The sequence below is a fragment of the Muntiacus reevesi genome, chromosome 6 (assembly GCF_963930625.1).
Source record: "Muntiacus reevesi chromosome 6, mMunRee1.1, whole genome shotgun sequence".
In the NCBI taxonomy this organism is placed as follows: Eukaryota; Metazoa; Chordata; class Mammalia; order Artiodactyla; family Cervidae; genus Muntiacus; species Muntiacus reevesi.
Genome location: NC_089254.1, coordinates 36,921,002 through 36,944,091, shown reverse-complemented (window position 1 = coordinate 36,944,091; position 23,090 = coordinate 36,921,002). Strand labels below are relative to the sequence as shown.

The following is a 23,090-nucleotide window of genomic DNA, read 5'->3' as shown; positions in this document are numbered from 1 at the left end:
GCTAGGTCAGGAAGGAAGAGAACATGTTTTTAAGGCAGAGGAGATGGCAGGGGTGAAGGGACCATAATGAGAATATGGAAGACACGAGGTACAGGAGGAAACCTATTCTGGCTGGAACAGAGGACACAGAGAGACGTGTATGAGGCTGGAGAGTCAGATGGGGAGTAAAAGATGACTTTGTTTTGTCTGTGTCCTAAGATCAGAGGCAGTGACTGCAGAGTTTTATACTGGGGTGTGTGTGTGTGTGTGTGTGTGTGTGTGTGTCTGTGTGTGATGTGCTAGGCATAGGGAATGATATATTCAGATTTTTTTTTAAAAAATAGTCTATTTGTCAAGTGGAGAAGGAGTTGGAGGGGAAAAGCTTGTGAACATGGATATAGCTCCACTCAGAAGTCCATCCGAATATTCAAGAAAGTTCAAAAATAATTCTGTCTTAGATAAAAGTGATGAAGTGAAATGGAGATTTGAGAGCTACATAGAAAATAAAACTTACAGGCCTTAATGATGTATCACATGTGAGAAATGAAGAAAAGAGCATGTTTAGGATTATTTTAAGCTTTCGGATTTTAAACTGTGTAAATGGTGGTATCAGTCATGCAAAAGAGAGCGTACAAAGCAGATTAGACCATCCTACAGGGTAAAGGAAGAAAATCCGAGAAAAAGATAATAAATGATGGAAGTCTCTAAGAAGGCAAGTTGCTGGTGATGAAGGGTGGGAACAGATTTACAACAAGTATATCCTGATTAGAGTATTTTTGTGGGACATCAGCCTTACATGTCTGACATGGAGCAAAAAAAGTTCTCAGAGGGATACCTGGAATTCCAGAGATCTTTGCAGGAACCTAGAAAGTCAAAACTGTTTTCATAACAATGCTAAAATGCCACTTGTCCTTTTTACAGTGGTATTTCCAGGTGCACTTTGATGTATGATATCCCAAAAGACTGAATGCAAAAGCAAATATAAGACACTCAACTGTCTTCTTAAGCTAGCATTAAAGAAATTTACAAAAAAAAAAAATCTAAACCATTATCATTGTTCTGTTTTTCTGAAAAAAAAAGTTACTTTTCTTTTAAAATGTTATATTTCTTAACATCAAATGAGCTTATTATGTCTAATCAATTAATAAATGTTTTTAATTTTTGTTTTAATTTCCAATACATTAGATATTGACTCATGTAACTCACTCAGACAATTTGGTGTTCTCAATAATGTCTGAAGATATCCTCAGTTTAATTGATTTAAATAATCAATGGGATACCTAAGGGACATCAGCTACAACATAAGGGACATAAACCACAAGTTAGTTTTTCAGCTGCCAGACAGCTACTAAAGTTCACTTCAGAAAAGTACAACTAGTCCCAACAAATATTTTGTTTCTCTCTGAAAAGCATGAACTAATACATAAAACAAACTCTTACTCAGAATACAGAGTTACTGTTATAGGGAAAAACCATTAAAAAATCAGTACTTCATTTAAGCACTACATGGGACCTCCAGTCGTACTACATGTTTGCGTGTCTTAAAATTCCGTATTCTTGGAAGTCTGTTAAAGTCACATAGCAGAGTGTGTGTGGGCTGCTGTCTGGGGAGACGTCACCTTGTGAAGACTATGGTGTGAAGGACTGAGAAGGCCCGTCCCAGAACAGCCTGGCACCCATTTGTCAGGTGATGAACTTTCAGTGAAACACTGATTTCAAGATGAGAAACTCAGAAGCAAAGTGACAATTATAAATTCATAGTTCATTCAGCTTTTTAACAAATAAAAGGAACTGAGAGCAGTGTTCAGAACTTTGGCTCTGGTGTAAAAAACCCATTGTCAAGGCATGTCATCTTTTACTTTACTAGTTTATGATAAAGTTATGGAATTTGCAATTTTATCATCGATTTTGCTCTGCTTTTTCCACTTCTGTATTCCCAGCAGCTAAAAAAAATGACATATAAGAGCTACTCAGTAAATATTTGTTTAATGAATTCTATAGAAAAGGGGTAAACACCCCTCCTTATGCTCTCTCTATGCTTCCTGGGAGTGCTGCTATGCCCAAGGCTTTTGCTTTCACTATCCACTTCTGATTTTGCATGACATTCATGGAAGACTGAACTTAGGTATGCTTTGAGCACTGACATGAAGCACCTGCATCTCAATATAAACAGAAGCGAACTTAATATCTTTCTCCTCAAATTTATTCCTCTTAAATATGCATTATTTAATCAACTTAGGGAAAAAAAAAACTTTACACTTTACCTTTTCCCTATCTCATTTCCCAGTTCATCCAACTTGTCATCATATATGGGACACTTAATATCATCATTATATATTTGAACTCTTTAATATTGTTCACATCCTTCTTCACCTTGTTATTCTCACTGTTTACTGCCTTGGTTCACATTCTCCTTCTTACTTTACTGTTAAAATAAGCTCTTATGAGCTGCACCTGCCTCCTTGTTCAACACTACGCTAACCACCCAGAATATATAGTAATTCTTATGGACCAGTAGTCTTCATATGTTGGGGTTTTTTTGTTTTTGGTTTTTGCTCTTGTTACTAAAATTATTATGAAAAATTACTTATATTCCCTATCATGTTTTTAAGTTGCCATCTACATTTTTATGCTAAGTTTAAATAGCTACAAAAGATGTGATTTTTAGCATGATTTAACTATTTACAGTTTTAAAACAAAAAATTTTATATCATTCTTTGGAATAGATTTAAGTTTCTCTAAATACCAAGGGGACTTATATCTACTTTTTTCTTGATAAAATGTACATTATCAAGTTCTTTTTCTCCTCGAATCACTTTTCCATTCCACTTTAACCACAGGATGTTACTTTAGTGTAAAGTATTTTATGTTGGAGAGTCTTTTATTGCTCATTTCTCACACTTTGCTGAAAGATTTTTATATATTTAAATCATTTAAAAATTTCTTGTGATTACAAAATGCTGAGACCAATACACACTAAACACATGCATAGGCACAAATGTACAAATACTACACACATACATGTGTGTGCATGGTATGAACTGTTCTTGCTGTTTAAATGCTAAGTCATGTCCAACACTTTTGCGACAGCATGAACTGTAGCCCACCAGATTCCTGTGTCCATGAGATTCTCCAGGCAAGAATATTGGAATGGGTTGCAGTTCACTTCTCCAGGGTATCTTCTCAACCCAGAGACAGAACCCACATCTCCTGCATTGCAGGCCTATTATGTGCATTATAGATTGTTGTTTAGTTGATGAGCTGTGTCTGACTTTGCAACTCTATGGACTGCAGCACGCCAGGCTTCCTTGTCCTTCACTATCTCCCAGAGTTTGCTCAAACTCAAGTCCATTGAGTCAGTGATGTTATCTAACCATCTCATCCTATGTTGCCACCTTCTCCTACTGCCCTCAGTCTTTCCTAGCATCAGGGTATTTCCCAGTGAGTTGGTTTTTCACATCAGGTGGCCAAAGTATTGGAACTCCAGCTTCAGCATCAACCGTTCCAATGAATATTTGGTACTGTTTTCCTTTAGGATTGACTGGTTTGGTCACCCTGCTGTCCAAGCAACTCTCCAGAGTCTTCTCCAGCACCACAATTTAAAAGCATTGATTTTTCGGCACTCAGCTTTCATGATGGTCTTAACTCTCACATCCATAATTGACTACTGAAAAAACCATAGCTTTGACTATATGGACCTATGTCAGCAGAGTGATGTGTCTACTTTTTAATACACTGTCTAGGTTTGTCATGGCTTTTCTTCCAAGGAACAAGCATCTTTTAATTTCATGTCTGCAGTCACTGTCTGCAGTGATTTTAAAACCCAAGAAAATAAAATTTCTCAATGCTTCCATTTTTTCCCACATCTATTTGCCATGAAATCATTGGACTGGATGCCATGATCTTAGTTTTTTGAATGTTGAATGGTAAGCCATTTTTTCACTGTTCTCTTTCACCCTCATCAAGAGGCTCTTTAGTTCCCCTTTGCTCTCTGCCATTAGTGGTATCATCTGTATATCTCCTGACAATTTTGATTACAGCTTGTGATTCATCCAGCCCAGCATTTCACATTATGTACTCTACATAGAAGGTAAATAAGCAAGGTGACAATATACAGCCTTGACCTACTCCTTTCCCAATTTTTAACCAGTCCATTGTTCAATGTGTCTGGTTCTAACTGTTGCTTCTTGACCTGCACACAGGTTTCTCAGGAGGTAGATAAGGTGATTCGGTATTCTCATCTCTTTAAGAATTTTCCACAGTTTGTTGTTATCCACACAAAGATTTTAGCATAGTCAATGAAGCAGATGAAGATATATTTTTGGAACCCCTTTGATCTTTTTATGATCCAGCAGATGTTGGCAATTTGATCTCTGGTTACTATGCCTTTTCTAAATCCAGCTTGAACATGTGGACATTTTTGGTCCATGTACTGTTGAAATATAGTTTGAAGGATTTTGAGCATCACTTTGCTAGTATGTGAAATGAGTACAATTGTACAGTAGTTGAAACATTCTTTGGCATTGCTTTTCTTTGGGATTGGAATGAAAACTGACATTTTCTAGTCCTGTGGCCACTGCTGAGTTTTCCAAATTTGCTGGCATATTGGGTGAACTTTAACAGCTGCATCTTTCAGGATTTGAAATAGCTCAGCAGGAATTCCATCACCTCCACAAACTTTGTTCATAGTAATGCTTCCTATGACCCACTTGACTTCACACTCCAGGATATCTGACTCTAGGTGAGTGACCAAATCATCCTGGTTATCTGGGTCATTAAGACCTTCTTTGTATAGTTCTTCTGTGTATTCTTGCCACCTCTTCTTAATATCTTCTGCTTTTGTTAGGTCCTTACTGTTTCTGTCCTTTATTGCGCCCCTCTTTGCATGAAATGCTCCCTTGGTATTTCTGCTTTTCTTGAAGAGATCTCTAGTCTTTCCCATTCAGTTTTTTCCCCCTCTATTTCTTTGCATTGTTCACATAAGGCTCTCTTATCTCTCCTTGCTATTTCTCTGGAACTCTGCGTTCAGTTGGTGTATCTCTCCCTTTCTCCTTGTACTTTCACTTCTCTTCTTTTCTCAGCTATTTGTAAGCCCTCCTCAGACAACCACTTGACCTTCTTGCATTTATTTTTCTGGCGGATGATTTTGGTAATCGCTTCCCGTATGATGTTATAAACCTCTGTCCATAGTTCTCAGGCACTCTGTCTGCCAGATCTAATCCCTTGAATCTATTTGTCACCTCCACTGTATAATCATAAGTGATTTGATTTAGGTCATATCTGAAAGTGGTTTTCCCTACTTTATTCATTTTAAGCCTGTAGTTTGCAATAAAGAGTCCATGATCTGAGCCACAATCAGCTCCAGGTCTTGCTTTTGCTAACTGTGTAGAGTTTCTCTCCATCTTTGGCTTCAAAGAATGTAATCTGTCTGATTTCAGTACTGACCATCTGGTGATGTCCATGTGTAGAGTCGTCTCTTGTGTTGTTGTTTGCTACGACCAGCATGTTCTCTTGGCAAAACTCTGTTAGCCTTTGCCTTGCTTCATTTTGTACTCCAAGGTCAAACTTGCCTATTATTCCAGGTATCTCTTGATTTCCTACTTTTGCTTTCCAATCCCCTATGATGAAAAGGACATTTTTTTTTTTCCTGGTGTTAGTTCTAGGAAGTGTTGTAGGCCTTCACAGAACTGGTCATCTTCCACTTCCTTGGCATCAGTGATTTGAAAATTTTGCCTTGGAAACAAACCAAGATCATTTTGTTGTTTTTGAGATTGTACCCAAGTACTACATTTCAGACTCCTGTTGACTATGAGGGCTACTCCATTTCTTCTAACAGATTCTTGCCTGCAGTAGTAGATATAATGTCATCTGAATTAAATTTGCCCATTCTTGTCCATTTTAGTCCACTGATTCCTAAAATGTTGATGCTCACTCTTGCCATCTCCCGCTTGACCACTTCCAACTTACCTAGATCCATGGACCTAACATTCCACGTTCCTATGCAATATTATCCTTTACAGCATCAGACTTTACTTTCACCATCAGGCACATCCACAGCTGAGTGTTATTTCTGCTTTGATCCAGCCTCTTCATTCTTTCTGGACGAATGTTTCCACTCTGCCCCAGTAGCATATTGGATACCTACTGACCTAGGGGGATCATCTTCTGGTGTCATATCATTTTGCCTTTTCATACTGTCCACGGGATTCTTGAGGCAAGAATACTGAAGTGGTTTGCCATTCCCTCCTCCAGTGAACAACATTTTGTCAGAACTCTCCACCATAATCCATCCATCTTGGGTGGCCTTGCACACCATGGCTCATAGCTTCATTGAGTTACACAAGTCTGTAATCCATATGATCATTTTGATTAGCCTTCTGTGATTGTGGTTTTTGTTCTGGAGGCTGTGATATTAAAGTTCTTACTTCTTCTGTATGCCTTCTGATGGATGAGAATAAGAAGCTTATGTAAACTTCCTGATGGGAGGGACCGGGCTGTGGGGAAAACTGAGCCTTGTTCTGGTGGGCAAGGCCATGCTCAGTAAATCTTTAGTCAAACTGTCTTTTGATGATAGGGCTGTGCTCCCACCGTGCTAGTTGTTTGGCCTAAGGTGAGTCCTAGAGTGTTTGGGCTCTATGGCAGGGCTACTGGCAACCTCCAAAAAGGACTTATACCAACACATGCCTCCCAGAACTGCTGCTCCCTGTGCCCCTGTGCCCGTGGCAGGCCACTTCCAACCCACGCCTCTGCAGGAGACCCTCCAACACACACAGGCAGGTTTGGCTCAGTCTCTTGTGGGGTCACTGCTCTTTTCCTCTGGGTCCTGGCGCGCAAAGATTTTGTGCCCTCCAAGAGCCTCTGTTTCCCCCAGTCTTGTGGGAGTTCTAGAATCAAACCCACTGTCTTTCAAAGTCAGATTCCCTGGGGAGTCTCTTTGCCAGGTCCCCTGATTGGAAAGTCTGATGTGGGGCCTAAAACTTTCACAGCAGCGTGAGCAGTTCTTTAGTATTGTTGTGATATTCTTTGGTATTATCTGTTATGGATAGAGTTATAAAATTGTTAGCAGTATGTAAATGATGAACAGCATGAATACATAGTATTTTCAAAGGTCTCCTTGTTTAGTGTCCCCAAGATTTTTACACCCAGGACAATACACCCCATTAATATTCAGGAAGGACTGACAGTTTGCCTTTTTTCAGTACTGTAGCAAGAGGCAGTTGTCAGTGGACAGGTAGGATATTGAATTTGATTGACCCCTTAGCAAACCATGAACCTCAAACAAAAAATTTTGAGAAAGAATTCATATGGAAAAAGAGGAGCTGGAATTTGAGGCTTTTAACCTATTCATCCCCTTGAACCCCTAGGACAGGCTTTGTGTTCCCCTGGGTTTAATGCACACTGATTTGGAAGCTACTGTTCTAGATGATGAACAAGATAAGATCATTCTCCCTGCTTAATTTTTCAGTATTTCTCATGGCAACTAGCTGGGATACTGTTAGATTCTACTTCATCGGCCTCACATTAATCTTATTTTCTCATCTCCTTCCATTTCTCTGTCTTTATCACATCCCTACCTATGTCAACCTAATTACCATGTCATGAATATTGCAGTCTGCTCCACTGATCATGTCTTTGCACACTTTTCATCACTGGCCTACCTACCTAATCACAGCCATTTTGAGGGAGAGATTATTGTTAATAGATGGAAAGCACTTTTCAGTAGATGTTAAATAAATAGCAGTTGTAATTTTCTTATACAGTTGTTATATAATAAAACCAGAGTTTTAAAATGTGCCTTCAACTTTAGAGAAGACAAATGACACAATCACAAACTCTTTTCTATTCTTTTCTTCAAACATATTGAAAGCTCAGAATGAATTCAAGCAGTTGCGTCTGAGAGATAACCAGACCTATCCAAACAGATAACCCAAGAATCAAATGATATAAGTAATACGTAATAAAACAACATTCTTTTACAGCCAGGGCATGTAAACATGTGTGTGGTATACAGGATTCTAATACAGCCCTTAAGATTTCTGCCCACTGATGTATATTCTATAATCCCCTCCCCTTTAGTATGGGTACAATTTGTGAACAGCCACTTGGGAAAGCCACTCCTGTAATTAGTTTATGTTGTACAACAAAAGTGAGGAGATTTTTTAGATGTAATTAAATTTCCCAATCAGTTGACTTTAAATTAATTAAAGGAAGACTTCCCTGTGTGGGCTGACCTAATCAGGTGAGCTCTTTCAAAGGGTGCAGAGCTTTCTGTATCAAATCATACACAGAGTGAGGGCAAAAACTGGCCAGTTATTTTTCAGTCATTGTCCCCAATAAAGATATACCATTTTCACAGGAAAAATAAAACACCGTTATTTTTGCCTTTCACAACTCTGTGTTAAGATGAAAGAAATTATATGGAAGCTCTAAAAGATATGATTTCCTAACAGGCCCTTTTGAAATTCATCCCTAGTGCAGAATCTTGGAGAAAGTTGGCTTATAAAATTTTAATAACTTTGAAAAAATTCTTAGTAAATAAATGGAAGAGGGCTCAAACATCAGAGGTTCAAAGTAACTGAAAGCTATGCTATTGGTCTTAAAGAAGTAAACTGCCATATAATGAAGAGGGCCATATGGGGGGAAACATTAGGCAGTTTCTAAGAGCTAAGGACCTTAGTACTACAACCACAAGAAACTGAATTGGAATGGGGACACTAAATCTTAGATGAGATGGTATGTCTGGTGGGCACCAGGACTGTGGCCTTGTGAGATCCTAAGCAGAGAACACACCTGACTTATGCCTTGACTCCTGTCCCACAGAAAACTTGAGATAATACATATGTGTTATTTTAAGCTACCAAGTTCCTGATAATTTAATAGTTTCTGATAATTTGTTAAATAACAATAGAAAATTAATACACAATTGAAACCATTACCAAATTTCTTAGTTTTTCATTATAGGCTTTACTATATGTATAAGACAAAATATCTGGAAGAAATTATCTGTTATATTTCCCAAAATTCCTAAATGCCACTTTATTTCACTAATTTTGATCAAAGTGTAGTCTCTCTATATAAGTTTACAAACTAAAACTTAAAATATTTTAAAAATATTCCCAAAGCTTAAAATAATTTTATCTTAACTACAATTGATCCTTGAACAGCATGGATTTGAACAGCATAGGTCCACTTACATGCTGTTTTTTTTTCTGATGGTAAATGCTATTACCTATTAGTACTACAAGATCCCACAGTTGGTTGAATTCATGGATACAAGCGGAGCCAGGAGAGTCAGTCCCACCTAATCATCATGTTATGTTGTCAAGGCCCAAATGTATAGAGGGTTGGTTCACAAATTCTTTCACCATTTTCTTAGAATTAGCATCCTATAAACACCACCCTCTGTTTAACAAATCCATCAGAATTGTTGCATGTTGTATAAATAGTCAACTCTGGACAGAAGAGAAAAAAAAATCTACCTAACAGAAGTGTCATATTCATTGTATTTTTTTTCCTCTCCCAATGTCTTTTAAAAATAGCCAATCTTGTGCATGCCAGCTGAAAGGTGAATGTGCCAGTCAATATGCATGTGTGTGTGTGTTTGTGTTACTACTGGTCTTATTCCAGAGAGAATTTATGAGTGCCTAAAACACACACACACACACAAGGAACGGAAACTATTGGTTTATTGTACCTACCTGGTCTAGATAATGAACAGATTAACAATATTTAAAAAGTCAATGAGTTGCACTAACCCAATCTATACAGAGAAACACTGTCACAAAAGTCATCCTTTATTTTAAAGGACCAAACAGATGGTTCAGTTTCCTTGGAACATTGAGAGCCTTCCAGATTCTGCAGTTATTTCACATATGCCAGACATGTCTCTTTTCTATGGGTTTTATTTGAGTCGTGCAAAACATTTCTTTTTATTAGCAGCTTTAAGTGGAGAGATATTTACCTTGGCAGGATCACAGTGTAGATAATACTGAATAAGTTTGTTCAAAGAAACAGTCTCATCATGCCAATCTAGGGAAATATAAATCCCTATGCATAGCCTAGTAATGGTATATTTATCATTTGGTGTGCTGGCACCTGATTATCTGTCCTTATGTGTTTCTCTCCATATATACAGATTTTTATATTAGCAAGATAATTTTATAACATGATTACACTTACTAAATTTTTGGAATTCTACTGATTTGAAAGCATTTTAGGATCTTGTTGAAAAAAATAAGACATCTAATACACAGAAATAAAAGCTTATCTACATCTAATTATTATCCAGGATAATTTTAGAGAAGAATAAAAATGTGTGAGTTAACCATGAAGGAGAGGACCAAACGTACAGATTTAAAGGGATATCACAAAGCAAGTAAGAAAAGAAGCCTTTATCATAAACTCAGGAGAGTAGGGTAAAGGCCAGGATGTAGAAGGGTTATAGGACTGCTAAAATACAAGGTGAAAGAGAATGCAGGCTGTGTACAAGGACGGCCAAAGTGGTGAAACTTAGCTACTAGAGATTAAAGATGTCTGTAAGAATCTTCTACTAGGCTTAGTTTTCTGCATTGCCGCCTCTATCACTCACCAGAAGAGGTCCATAGTCGGTTGACTGCTCATGTTATGTCTGGGAGGATAGGTTAGGGAAAGGATGCAGGATTGGTAGATGAGAGTCTAAGGTCCTCACTCACAGCCCTAATGACATTAAGATACTGCACATAATCCCTGACCTTTTTCTCATTTTGTTTTTGTTTTTGTTTTTTTTTCTTCCTTTTCCTTGATAACATGTGAATATTTAGGCCTTTACCATGAGTTTGTCTTGTGTGTATGTGGCACGTGCATGTATATCTCTAAATAATGGCTCTCTGAAAATGCAAAAGATTGGATACGTTTATGTAACACATTCTTATATTGTTAAAACCTATACGCATTAAAGTATCAAATAAAATAGTTGTTAACCTGTCTCACTAATAATCGCCTGCTTAGATCCAGTCTGTGAGAGGAAAAGGAAGCAATAAATTTGACCCTAACTTACCGCACATTTTAATTGCACAGTACTCCCAGGGGGTGTCAGGGTCAAGAGTATAGCACCATGGCCTCGGCTTGCCATCAGGATTGCGGCAATAATTATCATCAAAGCCCTTGTCGGGATATCTGCAAACCACACCAAGAAAAGTGTCATGTAAATCTTCCTGGAACATTACCCAGCCCTCAGCTCATAAAATAACTTTTGACTTAGCTCGGATACTATTAACTGATGAAAGAAGAGATTTTTCTATCTTTTGCCTTACAAGGACTGCTAATCATTGATTGCTCAGTCTATTAATCTGCATATAGTACAAAGGCTAGAGTACCATCCCCTTCAATAATAAGTTAGGTCATTTGGCACCTGTCTACCAGTTGAGGTCTCAAACCGAATCCCCTTCTCACAAGCCCAATTAAGGACAGATTACAAACACGTGACCTTGTGTAGATTACTTATTAAGAAAACGATAATTTTTAGAAAATAATGTATTATTTATTAAGGGCCTCTCCTAGAGCAGGCTTAAAGTTCAAACTGAAAGTTAGGTTTCAATAGCTATGTTACTAATGATAACTCAGTTTTGGAGCTAGAGCTTTCTAGGTCATGCCCTCACCTCCACCAGAGTAAAAGACAAACTCCATCACACCACTTTCTCTATACCCACCTCCCTTTAAGTTAACAGGGTCCTGCATTTGTGGTTTGCTTTTAATTGCTACCATGTCCCTTCTGATCTCACTTGAAAGATGAGAGATGCGCTTTAAAATAAAGCAGTTTTAAGTTCATCTAAAAGAGCAACAAACAAAAAAGAGAAAAAAGAAAGAAAAAAACACCATTTGGCAATTTCCAAAGAAAGGTGGAGAAAGAACTTCTGTATTTATTTGTATTTTTATTCTTTATAATAAAAAAAGGAAAAAATTTCAACTAAAATGTTGCCTGTGAAATTTATAGGCCAAAATACACATAATTTTTAAACTCAAAACCTTCTCCTGAAGAGAAAAGTAAATTTGGTTGCCTGACTTCCAGATAGGCAACTTAAAAATCTACCATATGAAAGCAGCCAAGCAATTGTTTGTTCCACCTTTAGCCTGTGACATGGTGTCATACAATGACCCCACTTTACCTGAGTCGCAGGAAGGTATGGCACAACGAGGAGATCGGCTTTAGTTTACAATAATGCCACCCTCCCCAGCTTGGACCTGTCAAGGTGGCTATTATTGAATGCACTTTTATCTTTGTTGCTGCCATGGAAGAGAAAGAGGAAGCATCTGTTAGTGTTTTCCTCTTGTACCCACTGATGCTCCTTGTTCAGGACCATCCTGATTTCAGGGACTCTCAATCTAATCAGCCAAGACCAGTTGACGCTGTAGTCAGCACTCTCATGTACCTCATCATAAATCCCTTTGTCCCAAGACTATCAGGAAAACATTATAGAAAGAGAATTTCCATGTAATTTGTCACGGGACAAATTACAGTTTGTAAACAGGATCACTTGGAAACGTGATTTGGCGGTATTTTACCTTTCTGGCAAGAATTTGTGCCGGTGTGGTGTCTGATGATCCCAGCGCTGACAAATCTTGCCTGTTTCTGTGTGATCCATGGGACCTCGGTAACTTTCCCCATTGCAGGTCATGCATTCAACTAATAAAATCAAAGCATGGCATATTAATTGCTTCTGACAGCAAAATCAAGAGCACCACTGTTCCATTTAAAGAACAGTAAATCACCTATTCAGCAAGGATATTTTTAGGAAAACATATACTATTTTAGCTTTAAAATGGGACTTAATGTCCATTAACAGTGGCATAAAATACTCCCTACAGAACTTTTCACACAGTTTAAATGGAATTTTTGTAGTTAGTGTCATACAAAATTACCATAGGGCCAAGATACTACCTTCCTAATTTTTGATAACTATCTGAAAGGTACCTAGAAACTGAAAAGTCCTTGGGAATTTTCCCTTTGTTGGTCTATAATGCCAGGGATCTCAATATCTATACTGTCAACATAATAATGCTCTTCTTTCAACTTACCCTCCAATACATACACAGAAAATGCACAGTTTAAGATGAATACACATCATACTGCTACAGTTAATGCAAAGATCAGGACCACACAGATTTGACAGATCAGCTTCAAATAGTAATCTGGTACTATTTAAAGAATACAAATGTTTTAAAACAAAAAATCACAGTTCCTTTCTATTAGTGAGCATCCACATCGAATAAGTGAGCAGACTTACATTCTTATCTAAAGCTTAGGATAGAATGTGACCTACTGTTGAACTTCTTGTACTCATGATTTTTAAAAATCTATAAACTGATCTAACTACGCTAAATATTACTGTTGATTCTGTGAGGTTAATTAATAGTTTTCCGGCCGGCACCTTACGCCACGCTGAAAACTCTGAATCCCGTCAGCTAGCTGAAAGTGAGACTTCTCAAGTGGACAGGTTGATTTGATGCAGCACAGCAGGCATCCTGTGGAATAAATCATTGCTCGGCTTTCCTACGAATCCGGCAAACTTCCCCAAACACATCATTTGTATCTTGTGATTACTGATCATCTAACATTAGCTGAAGTGGGAAAAGATATGAGAGTTTCATTTTATCCACTGGGATCTAGGCTAATGAGTACAGTAATTTGGGATATACAATTAGAATCATCACTTTTGAAACTTTGATTTTTATAATCTAATAGGACATTAACAATTAAATCTCTAAAACGTGAAACCATTTGGCCTGATCTATCTACTTCTTTTCATGTAGGTTAATCCATGAAGTAAGACAAGAGACCGATTCAGCTTCCTCTCATTTGATACTGAGCTCCCCCAGACAACAGTTGGTAAACACCTGAGGGGGTCCAAGAGCATGTAGATTAAAGTGCTCTGGTGGACAAAGATCAAATCCACATAGGTAATGTATCATCACATTTCAGCTTTCCATCTGAATAGGATTACAAGCTTACTTGGTCACCATTTTAAAAAGAATGTAAAGTTTGATGTTCACATCATCGATCATTGTTGTTTGCTCCATTGTATTGAATGAAAGCATAAAATAGAATCCTACAATCACAGATAAGGAATACATATATGCATGTACAATTTCTAATCTTTAACAGTACTTAAGAATCAGAATACACCTATTTTGTGTCCATCAGAAAATGCAGTTTATAAGAGTATATCCTTTTCAAATTAGAGCGAATAAAATTATTTTAGGGGAAATTGTTGTGGGACATTATTAACAGAATGTTTCTCCTGGAACTTTAGAATTTTTAAATTTCTAAAGGAATAATAGCTACACAAATGAAACAGGTGATTCTATAAGATGATCAATTTCTAGCATGAGTGGAAGATCAGAGCATCTCCAAACTTTAATATGCATAAACGTTACTTTGAGATCTTGTCCAATGAAGGACAACTTCTGACTCCGTGAATCAGGGTTGGGGCATTAATAGCAAGCTCCCAGTGGATGCTTATGCTTCTGGTTCTTGGACCTCACGTTGAGTGGCAAGTGTGTAGATAATTTGTTCAATTCTGAAAGTTCTTAATGTTTGGCAGTAATAGCTTTTAGGAGAGAATGGATTTTCCTTAGACCTTGAAGACTGGATGACATGTGGATAAACTATAAAGGGAGCAAAATAACCTAAATGGTGCCCAAAAAATGAACTAGCATGCTATGTTTATAGTATAGTGAAGGGAGAGTTATGAATGCAGGTGCAAACCTAATGAAGTTGAAAAAATAATAAAACTTAACATGAATAATGTTCCGTTTTGGAAGGCAATGAAAGTTGTCATTGAAGTGGGAATTAAATGTATCCTGTGAGGACTGAGATGCTAAAAATATATTATAGTTACACATTCTTTGATTAGTCAGTATTTTGAACATGTAAGAAATCATTTGATCCTTGCAGTGGGGAAAGCAAAGCTCACAAAAGTTTTAAGGGACTTACTTAAAACAGAAAATGACAGATCTGTAATTAGAACACAGGTCAGACCCACAGTCCAGTGCTCTTTCCATTCCCCTAATTGCCTATCCATCCTGTATATTTAACTTGTTTCCTACACATTCTAACTGGCCATACTTTAAGACAGACTAAAAGTAAAACTTTTAGAAGGTCAGTCTCCCTGTCTTTTTTTTAATATTGTCCTCATTACCCTCTTCCCTCCTTTTACATCAGTCTATTGTTCTTCTGTTGGTTTCTCACCTATTGGAGGCTACAAGAAATGAGATTGGCTGTCTTATCCAAGGACAAAAAATGTGTGGCTCTTCCTTTGCATCAGATCATCAGGTTAGTCATAAAAATTACTTTGAGAAAGGCAAATTTTGAACTCATATTTACTTCTCAATCTTCAAGAATTCTAAGACTCTTCTAAGTTTTCCCAGCTCACAGTCAAGCCATCCAGGTGTAAACCAAGTCCATCTAAGGACTCAGGTGAAAGCAAGCATTAACTAGATAATAGTTCAAGAAGGTAAGCAATGCATCTCCTATTCTATGTTCTTTTGACTCTGTTATGGCTAATGTATTACTCAACCATTCCAGAAAACTCTCCCCTTAAAATTAAAAAAAAAAAAAAAATTATGCCCCAGTTCTCATAAATTCAAACAAAATCTCTATTCGTAAGTAGAATATCTTTTTCTAATTATAGTTCTGCCCTAATTGGTAATAGGAAAGTACACAAGCTACACATTAATCCTAAGTAGGATTAATTTAACACCTTTCTGGTATACTAACCAACTAAACTCAAAAATTGCTCTGTTCCATTTTTCTCAGTCATAAAGTCACAAGTGATCTGAGTTTACAGATTAAAACAACTATTTTGAAAGGATCTCTCAGATAAATCCATGCTGGTGATTACTTCAGCAAAACAGAATGCTTAAAATATGAATAGTCTCACAAACCCCCATTTATAAATAATAGTTTTATTTAAATCTTTGTTTTTAAAAGTCTTTTGCCACACAGGAATTACACATTTTAAGTTATGGCAGAATTATTTGGTATTTTATGTGTAAGTATTTTAAAATATGATGTCTTAATAAAATGCATTTACTTGAATATTTACCATTTTAAAAACCTGTTTCAACGACAAATGATTGCTTTATTTTAAATCCCAAGCAAACATTAAAGCAAAAAGTCAGATTTCATATACCTCAATGTTCCATAATCTTGAATTAAACGTTAATGGTAGTATTTTCTTTACATAGTTATGTAAGGTTTTAAATGTGATAAATGAGTATTCATTTTCTTTTGGAATGCTTAATATACTTCAAAGGTTTAACTTATAAGAAAATAACTTTAATCTTTAAATATCAGATATATTTTTATGAACCAAAATTTCAAATTTCAGATAATTATTTAAAGCAAATATTTTAATATAGTTAGAAAGGTTTCAAAACTATATAGGAAGAGTTCAAAAAATATATACTGTTTTACTTGTCCTTTTCCAAACAGTCCAAAGTTGATCACAGGTACTTTAATTTTAAAATATACAAAATGATGGCATCTTTAATGTTTCATTCATATAAATAACCTTTGGAACTTGACATTTGTAATATCCATATATTAAAATGTCTCACCCATCATACTATTTAAACATTGTGAATTTTGAGGCTTTTCCTCTCATATATATATTTTAATAGAATTTTACATCATATGTACATTATTTCATATAATTATCCATTTTGTAAATAGCTCATTTTCTCTATTAAGTTTGACTATGCTTCTTATTTTAAATCTTCTTTATTAAAATCCTTCTAAAACATTGTTCATTTTAGCATGAGCTTAAATATCAAAGCTCAGTTCACAGTCCCTGAAATATATTCAGCCCACAGGACAGGTGCTGGTTTACTTCTCTCACCGGAGAGTTTTGCAACTACTGTCAGACCTCTAAGTAGTTTCCAGAAAAAGTATATCTGCAATCTTTCATGCCATCGTGACCAATGGCATCAAGTGCCATTCATGCTACTGAACAATGTCCTTTTCCAAGGGAAGTGTGATAATCTCAAATCATTTTTTAAAAAAAATTCGAAATGTATACCCTAATAAGAATGACCAGAAATTTCCCCAGTCATTTATTTTTTAGCACACTTATTTTTTGCCTGATAGTTTAAACCTATGTGAATATATTTCGATGAAGGTTCTTCTTATAAACCAGGGGTTGAAAAATCACATTCCCACAAACTAGGCACACAGAAAAAATGCTAAACTAAAGTTTGATCAGTTTGCCTTTCCTTGAAAACACTGTCCCAGGTCAAACAAAACCAATAAATAAAACACTTTGCCAATAACTTCCAACCTCCAAAAACTGTGATAGCGGAGAAATCCCTAAAAGTAGGGTTTTCTTCCATGTGCAAACTTAAGACAGATATTAAATACAGACTTATTCATACAAAACAGACTTATTCATAACGTTATCACAGATAAGATTTTTATTATTTTTAAAAGAAAAGAAAACAATGAAGAAGTTATAGTGAACAGAATATGATATGGAATGGAAAGTAAGAATTTACAAACAGAGTTGGGACTGGCTCTAGCACATTAATTCAAGAATTTTAAATAACTAACAACAAAAAACAAATTCGACTTCTCTGTGACAATTAGCTAACAACGGCCTTTTTACGTGATAAATATCAACCTAATATTTAATGAATATTACGGAAGAAATAGTTCAAAGATATTTGGTTAATAACAAACAAGCAAGATATCTTACTATAAAAATTGGACAGCATTCCAGCAGTAACTCCCACCCCAAGTACTTCAAAATCCTACCAAATTTTTATCAGAATTTGATCCATGTTTCATTTTGACTTTTAGAATTTTAGTTTCTGACACAACTAAAAAGCCAGTTATTACGTAGCCAGAAACTAAGAAAATGAAACCACGTACAATGTTGAAATGGTTACTTTTCCTTCTCTTCAGTCATTTTCCAGTGGAAAAGTAAGGATAGCGCCCTTTCATGCTGTGAGAGGAGATGAATATGCAGATGTGGAGTCGCTGCCTTCAAGACAGCTGGAATCTATAGATTTGAGCTCTTCAAATAACATTCTGAATGGTACTTAGTTCCAGACTACATGTCAAACTTGGTTCTAGACACATATTCACCAAAACACATACAGGGCATTCAAAATTTCAGTTGCCCGCTTCTTTCTTCTCTTCTGGTTCTGTATACCCTTGCCACACCACTTCAGTATAGATTTGACAAAACTTCTGCAGAAGCAGGTTCTAAATGTATAGAATCAGTGTTACAATAAAGGGCGAAGTGTCATTTGGCTCCTTTCAGGTGAGTAGATTGAGGGAGTAGATTGAGGTATATGAGCTCAAAACAGTAGATGAAGAAGCCCAAATTTTACTCTACCCAGAGAGATAACCTTCAGGCTCTTTTAAAATTCGAACTAACTCCCTCCATTACTTTGCATTAATTTGATGATAATCAGTTTTTAGTTTTTATAACATCCTATAAAAATGCTCAGATAATGATCTACAGTTGCATTTGAATGGACAGCATATTCATTTTGATTTAATCCAATTCTATTAACCTTTAATGTGAGTTGCAGTTTTACACAAAGGGGGAACAGAGTACCCCACATGGCATTCAGGTCATTTACCTTCTGAACACTGAGGAATGTCACAGACTTCGTAGCGTACCTCTGGATTGCTTGTGAAACACCAAGGTCCCCCTTCTTCCCCTCGAGGATTTCGACAGTAGTTTTCCTGTAGGTCTTTACCCCGATAGCTCGAAGGCAAAAAGCTAGTTTTAAAATGATAATCATTACAGTATAAGAGCATGCAACTTTTGGGGGCCTATTAATATTACTAACTAGTGGATATTTTTTCCTGAAAGCAGAGAAATTCTTTACTCTATCTCAGACAGCCATATATATTAACTTGAATTCTATCACTTCCATCCATTCTTAAAATACTTTACATTTTATAGACATTTACCTGAGTGAATTCTCATATTCTGCACCAATAAGAATGACTCATCTCTGAATTTGCTAATCATTCTTGAACCTAATTGATATTGTTTGAACCACAGTTTCAAAGTTCCACTCAAAGGTAGCCAATGACAGAGGAGAGACCTGTAGAAACACTGCACTAGGCCTTGACATCTCACTGTTACATTGCTTATCTGAGATAATTGCTTGTTTTTATATATTTTCTTATGAATAATACCCCCCCTTTCTTCACAATTGATAAATAGATTGATGAAGTCATAGAAACAAAGAGTTTAGATTCAAACTTAACCCAGACTCAAATTTCAGCTCTATCTTACTAACCGGAGACGCCGGTGGGCAATGAAGCCTCTTTCAGCCTGTTAGCTTACCTGTACGCTGCGTAAAACTATAACTTGTAACATCTTACGCCCCATGCGGTTGTTTTGAGAAGTTAGTTCAAAGAGACAAGAGTAACTGAGACTTAATAAATGCTACCTATTATTAGGCACACTCCACTTAGGTTTTAGATGTCATAGTAAAAGAGAAATGCTATTCTCTTTACAAATGTTTAAAGTTTTCACTGTGACTGGAGCATGGTGCTTTCAGACTTAATTCATAGTATTTGGCCATAGACTGAAATACAGCACCTTTGTTTAAAATTTCTAATGCCCTAGTTATAGTTTTGTTATCAGCATAAAGTATTTCAACATCAAAGCAGAAAAGTCCAAAGCTCTTTTTATTCTTTTGTACTGCTTGTGACCTTGGCCTCAGTGATACTGCATGTGTCTCCAAGACTGCACACATAAATAGCATAAGTAAACAATATACATCTGTAGGTAACATTAGTAAGCACTTTTTTTGAAAAATTCAACTGTATTTTCAATATTCAGTACAATTTTTTCCATAAAGCTTAATTTCTACTTTTACTGATCTCTGAGTTCTAAATGGTCCTTAAACTGCAGTCAAATCCAAAGCTTTTAGTCTGTCAATAAATGCTACTCAAATATGTTTCCTATGCACCTAAACTTTTAGTTAAGAAATAATGATTTTTCATTATGCTGTAGCACATAATAAATAGGAACATGCCTTGGGTACCAAGCAACATTTTGCAAAGAAATCATTTAATTTGGACATAAAATATGACAAAGTCCTCAGAAAATATAAATTATTGGTCAAAAATAGTCTGAGACTTACTACTAACTAAACAATTTCAAGATATCAATTAAGTATCATTAACATTATGAAATGTCAAAATAGTTTATATTTTTATTTCACTAGCATTTTAAATACTGGGGAATAATAATTAAACATTTGGTCTTATGATTGACACAAATTATAATTAAAGTTTATCATGACTTTACAGTTCTTAACAGTATTTAATTTTCAAAGAAAACAACGGTATCTTTTGTCTTAGTTTTAGCTCTATTATTCAAGAATAACCTAAGATAATCTTTGTGCCATTGCATGAAATGTATTTTCTTTTCATTTTTGCCAGTTATCTAATTTTTCATAGTAAATTTATAATGAAATACTCATTTTTCTGATGGAATCAAAACTGAATTTTACTTTATATTTTTTCATAAAGCATTACTTTATCCAAATCTACCTAGGAAAACCCCCCTATAACTCTACTTTCTTAAAAATTTGACTTATTATGGCAGTAAGAATAGGTTATTGTTAATCATGACAATCTACATAGTTGCCCTATACATATCACTCGACTAGTATACAACACTAGTCCTTAGGCAATTTACTTGCTTTTTGGGTTTTCAACTTGACTTACAAAATGAATGGAGTGAATTAGATTATTATAAGGTCCTTTATTTTTTATCATTTTATGTATTAAGTTTAAAAAGCTAAATAATGATTTAACATGTTAACTGCACACATATAAAATACCTGAAGTTTTAGAGATTTTTGTTACATACACACAAAACACATACACATATACACTACACATACACAAACATATACCTTTCCAGTAGATTTGTAAAGTGAAAAAGAAGCTGTGAAGAAGTAATGAATGCATAAGTCAACAGTTTGGTAGGAAAGATGCAAGTAGGAAGGGAGAGAGATAAAGTAAAAATTTTAAATAGGTATGGTTAAAAGAATAAAGTTTTCCCAATAGAGCTAATAAAAATGAAAAATGAAGAGAAAAATATGTGCTGTTCTCCACAATTCTGTTATCAGTGCATATCAAACTCCTCTTTAGGACATGCAGGGTAAAGAGCAGTCTGGGTCATCTCTTCTCTTCATTCTTTGGTGGACATAACTTTTATCCCAATTAACTGGCATTCTTTAGTGTTCTGAGGTTTTTAGTGTGCTTTTCTTTAACATATCATACTTGACCAAGTGATGAAGTCTAACCCTGTTCTTTGTACTTATGTGTTCATTCAACACATATTTATGAAAATCTATTACACACATGCCCTGTGCCAAGCAATAGGCTCTGTAATAAACTTTTACTCACATGCATACTTTTTTTGGTTCTTTGTCCTTGTGAGCAAAACTTTATTTTTAGAAAGATAAGTGAAAGAATATGTAAAGTTGATTTATTATCCAAATATACTTAGAAATATAAATTAGATCTTCTGGGTGCTAGCCACCTTTTCTTTTCTTTTAATATGAACTGTGTTTATAGGAAACTTGATCCATTCCATCATCTGCTTCTTTAATGAATGCTGGGTGGCCAGTGAAGGATACAGATGGAGATATCAGGTCACCTGATTTTCTAGTTAAGCTTCTATACTAATTTCATCATCTATCATCATCTTCCCATTAAGCCACTTGTAAAATATTTCAATTTAGGGAGTCCACAATAAATCACCCTTCTAGACAGATACATATATATTTATTTTTCCACTTTCCATACAATTAATCTTTGGTTATCACTTTAAAAAGATATTCCAAATAGCTGCTAATTGATGAAAATGTGTTGCTCCCATTGAATACAAAAAATTGATTAACCTATGAAGTCTTCTCTTCCTTAAAGCTCTATATCACAAGGAAATGTTTGTTGATAAAATAGCTGATTGGACTGGGAAGCTAGTTCCCAGGGAGATCTATTTCACATGTATTCCTGTAGCAGAGAATCATAATCATAGAGAATTTGGGTTGAAATAAGACCTTTACTGGGTCAGTCCAGTGTGCTCTCCTTGACTACAGTAGGATTGATTTCAAACACTATTCCTTTGTTCATGAAATTCTTAGATCCATCTATTTAAGCAAAATGTTTTCCTCACTATGCAGGGACTGGCACCATACAAATCCTATGAGAGGACAAAACCAATTATATTGTTTGTTTTGTACTATAATGATAAAACTATTTTTTGGAGGTATTCATGCATAATGATAAGTAATGAATTTGACAAAAATAATTAATTGCTTTCTATTATTCAAACACTGTAAAGCTGATCCACTTGGACGCTTGCTGGCTGGCGTTAACTAGACCAACATCAAAGGTTTCATCCCAGTGTAGACCAACCAACTCTTTTTCTTTACATGTGGACCGATGAACTCTGTCTCTGTTTACTGAAGTAAAATCACCGTGCATGGTTATTCCCCACCAAATGAATGAAAATGAACATAGTGGGTTCATTAAGGCAAGTCAATTACCACTATTGCAAAAAGAAGTCACAGCATGTATCCTTCTGATTTGCTGAGTGTTTAAGGCTCTAGAGTTGTCAAAAGCACAGGTTTTAGAGTGGCACTGGCAGACCTCAGATTCTGGACATACCACTTGCTAGCTGTGTGTGACTTTGAAAACTTACTAAGATCTTTGCCTTTCAGTTTCACCATATAAAAAATAGAACTAATAAAATCACCTACTATGTGGCTCTTGGGGGCTACCCAGGTGGTGCTAGTGATAAAGAGTTCACCTGCCAATGCAGGAAACACAAGAGACATGGGTTCGATCCCTGGGTTGGGAAGATCCCCTGGAGTAGGAAATGGTACCCCACTCCAGTATTCTTGCCTAGAAAATTCCATGGGCTGAGGAGTCACAGGCTACAGTCTATAGGGCCACAAAGAGTCAGATACGACTTAGTGACTGAGCGCACAGGTGGTTCTTGAGAGGATTAAATGAGATAACCTAGGTATACTGCTTAACAAGGTACTAGGCACATGGTAATCTAAATCTTCTAGTGCATCTAATAACC

The 23,090-nt window shown here is 35.9% G+C and overlaps 1 protein-coding gene across 2 annotated transcripts in view; it reads right to left on the bottom strand.

Moving 5' to 3' along the window:
• HGF (hepatocyte growth factor) overlaps nucleotides 1–23,090 on the bottom strand; it is an 81,161-nt gene that overhangs the window by 42,074 nt on the left and 15,997 nt on the right. The window contains exons 6-8 of one of the 2 annotated variants that reach the window (XM_065939094.1): nucleotides 18,604–18,746; nucleotides 12,520–12,640; nucleotides 11,015–11,133 (exon numbers count right to left, since the gene is read on the bottom strand). In XM_065939094.1, the coding sequence (XP_065795166.1) occupies nucleotides 11,015–11,133; nucleotides 12,520–12,640; nucleotides 18,604–18,746 (383 nt within the window). The remainder of the gene's footprint in view (nucleotides 1–11,014; nucleotides 11,134–12,519; nucleotides 12,641–18,603; nucleotides 18,747–23,090) is intronic. The other variant, XM_065939097.1, reaches the window with a different exon arrangement.